Source organism: Crinia signifera, chromosome 3, assembly GCF_055691185.1.
Source record: "Crinia signifera chromosome 3, ASM5569118v1, whole genome shotgun sequence".
Lineage (NCBI taxonomy): Eukaryota > Metazoa > Chordata > Amphibia > Anura > Myobatrachidae > Crinia > Crinia signifera.
Genome location: NC_139219.1, coordinates 45,587,582 through 45,601,161, shown reverse-complemented (window position 1 = coordinate 45,601,161; position 13,580 = coordinate 45,587,582). Strand labels below are relative to the sequence as shown.

The following is a 13,580-nucleotide window of genomic DNA, read 5'->3' as shown; positions in this document are numbered from 1 at the left end:
AAAAAAAGTCCCTGCTTTTCAAACCTGCAGCTGGTTATGTCTGCAGGAGTTCCCACTTATGGGCAGCTTTGATTGACATCTTGAAATGGCAGCTTTTCATGAATAGCTGTTAACTTGTAGAATTCACTTATGGCTCTCAGACAGACTTACTTTGTTCTACTGTTGGGGGCTGTCCAATATAAACAGGACCTTGCATCTGAATTTAATAATGCTGCAAAGTCCATAGAGAAAACTTTTTTCATTTTTTACACTTAAACTTCTGATGCGTTTTTGAACCTGAGATTTAACCTAACATGCTTACTGCGTGATAATTGCTTTAATTGCTCCTGTCACACTTCTGATGTTTTCCTGTAAATTGCTTTGGCCAGTCTTTGTAGTGATGGCTTTTTGTAGCCTTCCACGCTCTTCGCAGTTTATTTTACATCACCCAGCCTGGCAGGGAGGTGTCAATAACTCACTACAATGTGATGTCTGTTTGATATTCCTTTACCAATTGACATAAATGCTCTTCGGAAAATGGTAAAATGTTTTAATGCTAAAGGTTTTTTTTTCTTTTCGCTGCTGGAATGATCATTGTGGTTGCCAGGGCTGTCAGTCTGTCAGTATGTGCTTCATAAGCAAGCTTTGCCCAGTGGTTTACTATGCCCCGTTGATAGTGGATCTAGACTGTAATGTCTGGATATAGCTTCAAAAATGTTAGAAATTTTTTATTTTTTTTTATAATTTTTTTATAATTTTTGATGGAATCTCATAGTACGTGTTCTAAGTTTTATGCATTTTAAGATCAAGTTTTTTTTTAAACCACTTTACAAATTTCGAGTATGTATGGCTAAAATAACATAGTAAATTGAATAAATATATATATATATAGGAATCCAAAAGAACAGCACTCAGGAGGCAGTAGGTAGCAAAGAATAAAGTCTGTATTCAAAGAACAAGCTTTCGGGGTGTGACCCCCTTCGTCAGGTACATACAGCTGTATGTACCTGACGAAGGGGGTCACACCCCGAAAGCTTGTTCTTTGAACACAGACTTTATTCTTTGCTACCTACTTCCTCCTGAGTGCTGTTCTTTTGGATTCCTGCATTATCATTACCATTCGGGCACCGGGGCCTATTATCAAGGAGTATCAGCGAGTGCCGGTTGATTTGGAATTATATATATATATATATATATATATATATATATATATATATATATATATATATATATATATATACAGGGCTATTTTTGTGCAGGCTCCAGCAGGAACTGTGGCCCTTATTCTAGCTCACTCTTTCTGACAAAATATTTCTTAGATGGACAAAACCATGAGCACTGCAGGTGAGGCAGGTGTTACTTGTGCAGAGATAATTAGATTTGGGTGGGGTTTTACATCTGCCTCACCTGCAGTGCACATGGTTTTGTCCATCTAAGAAATATTTTGTCAGAGTGAGCTAGAATAAGGGCCACAGTTCCTGCTAGAGCCTGCACAAAAATAGCCCTGCATATATATATATATATATATATATATATATATATATATATATATATATATATATGATTTTCTGTTTTTTTATGTACAGTGTGATATTATATTAACCACCTTGGTGTCTAACATATCCAGGCAGATTTAGGTCCACGCCTCTTTTGCAGATTTTGCAATGACCACCAATAAGACCCGTACACCTGGTGCGATTCATTTTCTATTTAATCCGGATTCGATCGGGATCGAATTGCACGGCGCAGTGAACACATTCGATTTTGACTATATATTACAGATCTGTACTATATAGTCTTGCCTGTACAGTCTATTTTTCTATTCGATTTTTGGGGCTGCACATTAAAAACCATCCAATGTCTATTTGTTTTTGATTCGATTTTGACTATATAGTCAAAATTGAATTGAAAGCTAACCCTAATCGCACCGTGTATACGGGGAATAAAAGTGACTCCGGTTTTGCATGTTTCTAACCTAACTATAAAATGCTGTGGGAGGGGGGGGGGGGGGGGAGGTGAATATTCGGGTTTGTAGAAATGTCTCATCAACAAAATTGTATGGTAGAGGTGCAAGGTGCATCTTATTATACTTCTAGGGATGTGACCCAATCTTCAAGTCCTCAGAGGTTGCAGATGATTCTTATTTCTGTATTCAGTGCAAAACTATACTCTCCAAGCCGTAAATAACATCAATCCGCACTGCTCCTTCCATCAGTCATTGTACCTATGGCAGCCTGCCTGTGCTGGCATCTCAGCTCACAGATCCAACCTCTTCTGAGCGAACCAAGCCTTTGTACAAAAGAGCTCTGTGTTTTTGCACTTTTGGGGTTTTGCACCTATCCTCATAAAGGTGCGAGGCCCCGGACACGATTCCCGAGCCAGGCACTAAATTTTCTTCCCTTATGCATCTTAATTGGCTTTTTGTGTACTAGGTGCTTGGGATTAGCATTTTGATTTGAGTTTAGACATGCAATGATGTGCTTTCATGATCAACAGCCTTTTGATCTGACCAGTGAGCACGGAGGCAGTTTGCTAATTTCATCAAAGACTTAAACATTTGATTAGACCAAATGTCTCCATATCAACATGTGAAAACCTTTTTGAGTAACCTATTTGAACAGAGCAGCCGTGGCTGTGCTAATGGAAAATTTGCCCAATCTTTTCTATGTGTTTCTCCAAACAACCGACATACCAGGAAACAATCCATTTGGGATGATCACCATCTCCATGTTTGGGTATCTGCTGCCCACATAATTACTGGCAGTCTTGTGACCCAGATGCACAGCAGCCATGTTTGTTCATATAGGGTGTCAATGATGGTAAATGATCCTGGCACTTGGAAAGATTAGACAATTTGGGAGACTAGTCCAATAATATTGATCAGTCGAGCATGCTGAATCGTCCAGTGCAGCGTAATGTGCAAGTTTGCTGCATCGGCTTTGTATGCCGCACTGTGGCTGGCCTACAGACATTTCCCATGGGCCCTCGCAATATCTGAGGCTGATGGGCATTTTATCTGCACGTTCATGCCCAGCTAAAGTATCGGTTCAGAGCTGTAAGAATTATATGTCCAAGCACCAGCAGCCTGTGGCTCCAGTTAAAATTGACCCATCATTATGGTTAAATAGGTGAGCCTCTGTGTTATATTTTTTCATTAAAAAAAAATAATCACCATCCATGGGTAACTTGTGTTGTGCAGCTACTTGACTAAATTCTGGGTTTACTACACTTCAATTTCATGAATTGTTGACGGTGCATCAAAAAGAAGCTTCTACCAACGTCACCGATTTAACTTTTTAAGATCCTTTCACATTGACCTCTCTTTTTAGTTTTTTTTTTAACGTTTTCACAAATTTAATAGATCACAGCTGTTACTACAGACTTGTGAAATAACATCCGTTTAAAATGTAATGCTCACTGTTTTTCTGATGTATAAAATACAAGAGATCACTCTTTGGAGTAGCAGAGCAGCCTGTACCTGGTGCACTCACCTCTTTGAAGTATTTTACTAGGTTCTAGCTGAATACATTTCCTCACATTGTAGATGCTGAATTTCCAGATGTGGCCAAGCTTGCGAATATGTGTGTTCAATATTGGGAAGGGGTGACCCTTCTGAAGCCAAAAGATACGACAGGCATTTCACTCACTTTATACATCTATAAACAGTTTATTGTTATGATTCTTTCAAAGATATTTTATGTATATTAAATTGCCTTCTAATGCAGTAGTGTAACATTTCACTGACGAATGTGTACATTGAAAGTCCTTGCCGTGTTTGACTTCTGTTGCTCCAAAAATGCGCCCAATATAAATATTGTATCAACATTATTATGCCGCCATTGGCATCTGTTACATAGTTATAGGAGAAGAATGTACTGTAAGCATTGACTTTTGCTGCAAGCCTTTTATGAATGTGATATTGACACAGATATAATATATACATTTCATTTATTACAGCAGCAATTTGTAGGTCTACAGCAGCAATTCGTAGCCCGAAGCCCTCTTTTTGCACCCAGAGTTCAGATCTAGGTGTCTGTGTTCAGTTGGCCAATGGTTTTGCATGTAAAAATGCTAGTGCTATCAGAACATCGAAGCCTATATAAGCGCTAAGCATCCGCGCATGCTTTTAATATTCGGGCCACGTTTTCTTTTATTTGAGGTTAATATGCTCTAAATGTGTTGCAAAATTGCATCCGCAATTCAAGTGGCAGCATGAACGGCGTAATGGTTAGAGCCTTGAGAAAGACGGCAGCAGCCGTTGAAACATGTTGGCCAGGAGTGATTGAGGACTTTGTTGTGAGCTATCTTCCTGCATATGCGGTCATTGGCCAATGTGACCGTTTTTTCAGGTGATTGTTTTACTCCATGTTTTTTATCTTTTTTACTGTGTGGTATATTAAACCTTTTGTTGAACTACGTATGAGACCACTGTTTTTTCCTTCCTCCCTCAATTACACTGCTTGTGGATATTGAGACGAGGTGTGAAAGGGATCGGAGGTCTCCTCAAACAAAAGATACCTTTATGTGCTTCTAGCAACACTTTGTTTTAGTGAGTACGGTACGCATCTATACAAATGACACCCCGTATTTTGGTATGATGAGAATTGTACTTCACTGAAGTGGTGACCCCTTTAAGCAAAGAAACCGTTACGCGCTTTATTCCACTGCTCCTGAGAAGTGAGTACGGTACGCACCCTTCCTTATCCACATCCACCATTGTCGGATTCCAAACAGCACGTGGTGACTTCAAGGGTTAAACCAGTGAAAAAGATACCTTTATAGGTGTATTATTCTTTTCCCTTCTGTGAGTTGGGTACGGAGCCCTTCCCCGAAGTCACTGAGATATTCCCTTAGTGAATTATTTTCTCTTACCCATTGCATTTCTATTTATTTTTGCATATACACCGAATTTTGACGGAGACGACTGTCAAATAAATCTGTGACAACAAATTCAGCGCCAACAAGTGTATTCTTCTTCTGCCAAGTATAACCAGCAGGGACGTCGTTTGTGGTCCCTCTTCCAAACTTGTGGCTGCAAGGATTGGCTGCGCCTTGGGACTTTTTCACATTTTTTCTTGTTTTTGGTGTAATGGTTAGCATTACTGCACTGAGGTCATGGGTTATTTTCCCACCATGGCCCTAATTGTGTATATTTGTTTGTTTATTCTCCCCGTGCTTGCGTGGGTTTCCTCTGGGTACTCCGGTTTTCTCCCACATTATAAAAATATACTGGCAGGTTAATTGACTTCCAACAAAAACTAACCCTAGAATGTGTGTGCGTGTACATGTGGTAAGGACGATAGATTTTAAGCTCCACTGGGGCAGGGACTGATGTGAGTGTTCAAATATTCTCTGTACAGTGCTGCGGAATATGAGTGCGCTATATAAATAACTGGTAATAAATAGTGACACAGAGGTTTTTTTTACCATTCATTGCCATGAGTGTTTCAAGCATTTATGTCTAATGTACAAATATACATAAAAATATATTAACTATAGATGTAGCCTCACTCATCGTTGCTTCGCCATGTTTGCCACACACACGGTGTGAAACCGGTATGCTGTTCCATCGACACTCAATGTGTTTCTTTGAGCCGTGGGAGTGGTTTAGTGGAGATGGGATCATACGTTGCGCGTGGCAACACCTGTATTTAAGTTAAGATGAGAAACTTTGAACTTTAAATAGATGAATGAAATTAAGCAGAGTTTTAGGGGAGAGAGCAAGCACCACACCTTACATGCTTATCTTGATGAAGGATACGGAAATGGGCTGCACTCTCCACGGCTCACTATGTGATATGGGTGTTTCGGGGTGCAAATGCATTGGAAGACCTGTTTCTTGAGAGTGTCATGGGAGTCTTGTAGACGTGTAGCCAGACTTCCCTGCTTCTTTGTGGTATGTGTGTGGGGGGTATGTGTGCCTTTTGCACTCACCATGGGGTGGGAGTGAATGACGACACCAATGATTACTCCTATAGATCAAAAAACAGTAGTTAGTGCGAACATGAAATCACATGGTAACTTGCTTATACAGATGAATACTCATTAACATAAAGTAGGGAATCTGGCTGCTGTGGACATCTGCACTTGCAGCTGATTAGTGTCTTACTTAGAATCGCGCCCTGTAAAGCCTGTATGTATGGGACTATGGAACCCATATTAACCCTTTGAGTGCCAGCATCTCTGTGAGAGATGCGCAAAATATCATCTAAAAATGCCAACAACTCTACTACAAATGTGCAAAATATCGTCCTTCCTCACATTTGTTATATCAATTCAAATAAAAACATGTGTCAGAATTATATTTCATATATAAGGTAAACATTGCAGGTCATTATGAGGAATAAAAATGTTTGCTTGGCAATTTTGCACCAATTTTGACAGTCACTTGGCACTCAAAGGTTCAAAAAAAAAAATTCTGCTTGTAATTCAACCGAATTCTCCACGTGACACAAATAATTCTTGCAATCCATTGCAAATCTTACTTTTTGAGATCTTCAAGAAATCAATGTTTCATTCATTTTATATCTCTTTAATGAAGTTTACAGTACGTCTAATTCTCAATTCCATTTGGAATTAAATGGGAAAAAAAGACGACACTGTTCGTTAAAATATGATAAATTGTAGTTTGTATGTATCTGGTAATGTATACTGATAGCTGTCGAGAGGTAGTGGAGATTTCGGTGGTTTCAGAACAAAATCCCAAAAATATAGAATAATGAATATGGGAAATAGTGGAATATGTCTCAGTAAATGATGTTGTAATAGAGACCAAAGCCGGATACACGCTGGCTTATCTCAGTGTGTATGTGCTGTATACCTGCTCACGATTAGGACAACGCTAGGTTTAATGTGCTGCACATCAAACCTGGTGACTTTATGTTCATGAAGGATGGAACAGTGATCTTTCTGCCCTTCATTACTGTTGCTCCTGTATGGGTGATCTGCACTGATGGGGATTTGTTCCAATATCGGAATGAATTTCTGTCGCTCCAGTGTGTACTCGGCTTACAAAATCACTCCAGAAGACCTAAATTCAGCTCCAAGTGTGGATGGGTGAGCCCCATTAGTATTTTTACTTTTTTAGTATTTATTAGGTTATTTATAGTCTTAAGTACATAGTACCAACAATACAGTTTATATGTGTTTTCTTTCTTCTTTACACAAATAAAACTTCCTCTAAAGACCCCCTGGATCTGTCTCCACGTACACTGAGGACAATACCTCAGAGAAGACCCAAGGGGTTTAAGCTCAGCATATAATTCAGAGACCAGATATTTAGGTGATGCCCATCTCTTCAGTGTGTCATGTTTCTTCATAGGATATGGACATTGGGGTGCAAGAACATTCAGAAAGTTCCCGGCAAAGTGAGACAGATTACCCCTTGCTTCCTCATCCCACCACATCATCTCCTTATGCAACTTATCAATAGAATGATATGACTAAAGTACAGATTACACACATTAGCGCTGTTATTTTCTAGGATAAAGCTTTAAACAATGGGTAGATTTTAATTAACTGGTTCTACAAGAAGTAAATGGATGTAGTGCCTTGTGAATGAATAAGATGCATTCTCCTATATGCTAGGATGGTCTACAACAGTGTTTTTCAACCACTGTACCGTGGCATACTAGTGTGCTTTGAGCTGTTCTCAAGTGTGCCCCCAGTTCTAGAGATGCCCAAACCAGTTTACAGCCACCACCAGTTCAACTGTTATTTACTGGTCTATTCTTTTCATGTAAAGGGCCAATGTATTTTATTTTTGATACCTGTGGCGACCAGTGTGATGGTTTTTAATATGGGGGCCAATAGGGTTGTTTTTTCCTGTGGGGGCCAATATGTTTTGCCCTGTGGGGATCTCATGGTGTACCTTGGCAATTTTAAAATCTTATTTAGTGTGCCACAAGGTAAAAAAGGTTGAAAATCACTGGTCTACAACATGGCTGCACCAGCTCTGAGTACAAGATTGGTGCAATGCAAACCATAGACAACATCTTTAATGTTTTTTTTCTTTTCTGTACATTGCTATGCTCTGTAGTTGCGGATCATTGGAACACAGATCTGAAGATATGTTTTTACTGGTATTTTAAGGCATATAGAATGAAACTCTTTGAGCACGTTCAGTCTCCTGTCTGCTCTGTGCATTTCATGGGTCACTTGCCATGTGCCATCGTTGATTAGTGCTTTGAACTGCCACATGCCAATCAAAAGGAAAAAGATATTTTATATAGGCACACAGGCAGAAGAAATGCCCTTTATTGGAAATCACATGTGCTTTCCATGAAACTCCTCCTGTAACCTTTTTACTTTCCCTGTCTATGTGTTCTCTTGCCTCCAGCTATTGCTCCTGATAACAGACTTAGGCCACTTAAGGAATTCATGTTACTTTTAAGCTCTCTGTAAGGATGTTAAGTCATTTTATCCAGACCCTACTGAAGGTGATCTTAACATTTCTCCATTGTGATCAAACATTTTTCCCCTGTATCTAACTATTAACATTTCACAATATTTTTGGAACCTATGAGGGTTGATGTACTTGCTGAGAAAACAGAATTTTTTTTATTAGTAACAAAAACCTGAGGATTGCATTAAATTAGATAGATATTCTTTAGTCTACCCATGTCTCATTTTCTTGGCTCCAAAGTGGGTATATGCTGTAACCTGTATGCAACTGTAAACTGCCATGGGAAGAGAACAGTACACTGGGTTGGAGAGGATGTTCTAAAGGTCCATACACACTGGGCAATTTTGCCCAGCATGTATGGGGACCGATGATATGGAATATCGCTGGGCTGAAAAATGATCTGTGCATACACACTAAGCGTTTCTCGCCCGGTTTAACTTTATTTGGTACTTATGTAATATCTGGGCTCCCGTTTTTCTTATGAGACCGCGTCCCCTCGCGGGGCTCGCCACGCTTTGGGCGCGGTGGCTCTCTGCGCTCGCCACACTATATAAAATCAACTCCATGCGTAGTTCGATAGTAGGGGTATGAAAAAATGGGGTGCATTTAACATGGGAGCCCAGATAATACATAAGTACCCTTTATTTTCCCCAGGGTGGACCACTTTGGTTTTTTCTTCTCTTCTACCCCTTTATATTTATCCTTTTTTCTCCCCCTATCTCTCCCTGAAGTCTTTCGGAGTTTATTTGCTATTCACAGTTTTCTGGGAGTATTCTACTAACTTACTATGGGCCAGATTTACTAAGATTTAAAGGTGATACAATGGAGATTGATAAACCACCAGCCAATCAGCTAACGGTCATGTCACAGACTGGATCTCAAAAATGACAGTTTGTTTACTGTTAATGTTGTTCCTTTTTCAATGTCATCTTCTTGATCGCCTTTGTAATTGTTTCTTGATCTTTTAAATACTTATATGATTAAAACTAAAATTGAGTTGTGCAAAGTATTACACAACATAACTGCTTCTCTGCCCGTGCCTCTGAGAGTGCAGGTGGTCTATAAAATGACCTAGTACTTCCCATTTATAATGTTTGGCTTTCTATGTCCATTACAGGAAAAGCTTTTTGCAGGTATTTTTATTGCACAAAATAGATGCCAAAGTACAGTCTGGGAATTAGAAAACTATGAATTAAATGCAAATATTTGCAAGAGGTAGAGACCTATTTTTTCAATGAAAAGGCATATTGCCAGGTATTTTCCTTTCTAATCGCTCCAGTATCTACCAAGGACTTGCTGAGTCGTTTTACAGACTATTGAGCATGGGTAGACAGAAAAGGGGCCTTCTCCACGCTCCAGTTGCTCATGAACACTGACATTGCTGATATTAACACCTTATGTTGAGTGATGTGTGAACCGTTGTCGGGACGCCGGTACACCATCAGCGCAGCTTCCAGGTGTGGTAAGGTTACTGTGATGATGGAGACTGCTTGATCAAAGGGAGTTTTGTTCCCAGGTGTCATGGCAAGGAAACACTTGCGTGTATTTGTTAGAAGTGCAATTTATTTTTTCTTTCTGAAATAAATATTTGCCAGCTCAGTGATTTAGTTCCGATCGACTGTAGCATATACTGCTTTGTAATTAAATAGGTTGTGCAGCTTTGATGGATGTACACAAACCCTGCACTCAGCTAAAACTACTCTAATACACAGCAAAGCCGCGTCAGATCCAGGGTCTCGATCCCGGGTCCAGAGCTTTCAGATTAAACCTGAGTCGCCCATTATACAGAGGTCGAACCGGGTTTAACCATTTTTATAATCTGGGTTGAATTGCCGGGTTGGTCGACCTGGGGTATAAGCTTTGGTGCTTTCCTACCACACTTCAACCCGGGTCGACACGTCACCAACCCAGCAATAACACGGGTCCAAGGTGCAATGCGAAAGGGGTATAAATGATATACAAAGTTGGGCTGGCCCTCAATGGTACATCGGTATACTGTATATATATTTATTTATTACCAGTTATTTATATAGTGCACACATATTCAGCAGCGCTTTACGGAGAATATTTGATCATTCACATCAGTCCCTGCCCCAGTGGAGCTTACAATCTATATTTCCTACCACATGTTCACACACACACACACACACACACACACACACACACACACACATTGTGGGAGCCAATTGACCTACTGTACCAGCATATTTTTGGGTTGTGGGAGGAAACTGGAGTACCCAGAGAAAACCCACGCAAGCACGGGGAGAATGTACAAACTCTGCATGGTAAGGCCGTGGTTGGAATCCAACCCATGACCCCAGTGCTGTGAGCTAGTAATGCTATCCATTACACCGTCTGCGCTACCTGGTACATTGCTTGAAAGCCCACTCCCTCCGTTTAGGATCAGGTTCCAGACTGTACACTTATACATTATTACTTCATGGTGTATTTTTTATTGCTGTTATTCATTTGGTTCTTTATTATTCATGCACTATATCAATGGGCACAAACCATGCATGCTCATCTGATTCGTCACTCACCCACTATATAGTCTGGCCACACCGCTATAGAGGCTGGCCACGCTCCAAAGCATGGGGCCCATGCTTTGGAGCGTGGCCATCCTCCATAGTGGATGTGCTCAGCCACCACAGAGGCTTGACTACCACTGCCAACGCTATCATGAACCCATTTCTGGAGTCTCTACATAGAAGCCTCTACAACTTTGAGATCCAGCTTGCTGTAAGAAAGGAATTTTATGGATGCTCTACCTGTGTAGGTGCTGGGGTTAGCTGAATTGCTGTATAATTCAGTGATTGGAAGAAAAGAATCAGCAAATGGTACCTGGCTGTAATGGGCAATAGACGGCCCTCCAAGCCCTCACCTGTGCCCTTATCTCCTTTATGTCCCTTTATCTGCTTTATGTAGGCAAACATAACTTATCTCTCACTGTGGCTGAAGGTTAACTCGTGGCACCAACTCTTCTTAAAGATGAGTACTCACAGCAGGTGAAGCTCAGTGGCTCATAAGAGAAGAAGACTGAACTTGATATTAATTGCAGCCTGGAGCATCCAATCCACAAAAAAAGCACATCACGTGACCTCATATATGTGATGGTTCTTCCAGCACTTCTGAGACCTGAGAAGAAGGGACATGTGGCTTCCACTAGAATGATCTACTTCACTCCTGTTTACCTCTTTAATGCATGCTAATGAATTTTCATATGCACCAGACATTCACTGTCATGGGGGCACATAAAAAACAAGCGTGACCAGATTGAATAGAAACCTCTCTAGCATGGTCTTGTGCCTAATCCAGCCTACATTTCAATAGCTAGTGGAAAATCTGATCACCCAGAAGTCACATTGAATAGGTCAGATACTGTATGTTATAACGTGTTACACTTGTTATCTTACGTTGAAGTGCCTGCTTGTATGGTACTACAGATCAGCATCTTCTTTGAGTAAATGTGTTGACCTAAATTATTACACGTTACGGGTAACGTGTTACCATTAATTCTAAGACTACTGGGCTGCGTATGGGGCCTAATTCAGATGTGATCGGAGCTGTGTCCCTGTTTTGCTAAATACTGATTATCTGCATGCATGCACAGCACCCGTTCTGAAAATGCATGCGATGCTGTTTGTGGATAAGAAGGTGGGTGGCAACAGCCTCTGGTTTTGAAAATGTAGATACGTTAGGAATTGCCATCGTTGCTATTGCCATCTGCAATAGTGCAACTGGTCATCAATAGTGTCATACTATGCAATGGATTTTTACCTATCGATGGTCATCCATTTTCTTTGATTGTTTGGCCTGTGCGCCAATCATAACATGGGGGTGGGGATTCACCGTGTTAGGGCGGAACTATGCTTCCTGTCCCTACCCTTGGGGGGAAAAAAAAACTATTAATTTATGTTTGACATCGATGGAGGTAAACCATCTAGTTTACCCCCATCAATAGCAAAAATATTCTACACTGGCCATACACCATTAATGATTTCAAATCATCAATGGTCGATGGCCATCCCTAAGGCGTATTGCTGTCGTTTAGGAGGATGGTAGAGACCAGGGATCTCTGTCATTGGATGGAAATTTCCTGGTCTCTATGATAGGTGGCTTTTGCACTACAATGGAGCTATCAAAGGGAAAAGCAGCAATAGCAATGCCAACCACATCTGAACTGCACCAATGATGCCCCTGGGGTGCCGGATGGCCTCCCGAATGACCGGGGCTATTCTCCCTCGTGGGATTCCATGGCCCCATAGAGGGAGAATAGAATAAGTGGCGAGCGTAGAAAGCCACCAAGCCCCGATGTCTGAGACTTTGCAGTCGGGATTCCAACGTTGGACTAATGACTGTCCGAATCCCCACTCTCGGCGCGCTATACCCACCCATGCCTCTGAAGCCTATCAGCTTGACTATCACCGGAGGGTGTGTGGGGGGATTATGTCAGCTGTACTGTGCAGACAGCTGTCTGTAGAAACAGCTGGAAACAATAGGATTCTTACTGTATCGTGTAACTGTACATCCTGTTTAAATTGGACCTCTGTCCTATTGTGGTCTTACTGTGTTTACCTAGATTGATAAAATAAAAGGTTAAGGTCGTAAGTAACCAACATCAAATTAGAGTCAAAACAGCAGAAGTAAGCAGCCTATTATTATTATTATACTACACTATTAAACCATCATAATCAAGGCTTCCATTAGCACCTGCTGCAAGCTAAACGGAATGCTCTCTTGTGGTCTGTCTCCTGACCTTGCAGTCTGGTAGCTAAAAGGTTAATTGTGCAAGTTCATTGCCACTGTCAATATAGCACCCAGTGTCAGCCTGTAACGTTAATCTCTACTTCTGTCTTCCAGCATGACGTCTCGCAGGTCCTGCTTAAAGGCACCCTGGATAGCGTGGTGGAGGAGTGTGTCAGCTTTGTGGGGGTGGATATCAACATCTGCTCTGAAACTCTATTGAGGTAAACACAGCCTTGTACATTGCTTCACCATTCATTTCACTTTGAACTTCCCAGCATGGGAAGAGTAATTCTGCGGACATCCCGGCGCTAGCACCTGCTCCTGGGACTCTTCTATAGAAACCACACAATGATGCACTTTGTGTACTGCACGTTATTAGTTTAATGCTGTTTGTCTTTCTCCAATGTACATAATATTAACCTAGAACACACAGACACTGCTTTCCCAACTG

At 40.9% G+C, this 13,580-nt stretch overlaps 1 protein-coding gene across 1 annotated transcript in view; it reads left to right on the top strand.

Moving 5' to 3' along the window:
* The window catches only part of SRBD1 (S1 RNA binding domain 1), a 211,172-nt gene that overhangs the window by 165,420 nt on the left and 32,172 nt on the right, over window positions 1-13,580 (top strand). The window contains exon 18 of the mRNA XM_083175725.1: window positions 13,244-13,350. Within this exon, the coding sequence (XP_083031851.1) occupies window positions 13,244-13,350 (107 nt within the window). The remainder of the gene's footprint in view (window positions 1-13,243; window positions 13,351-13,580) is intronic.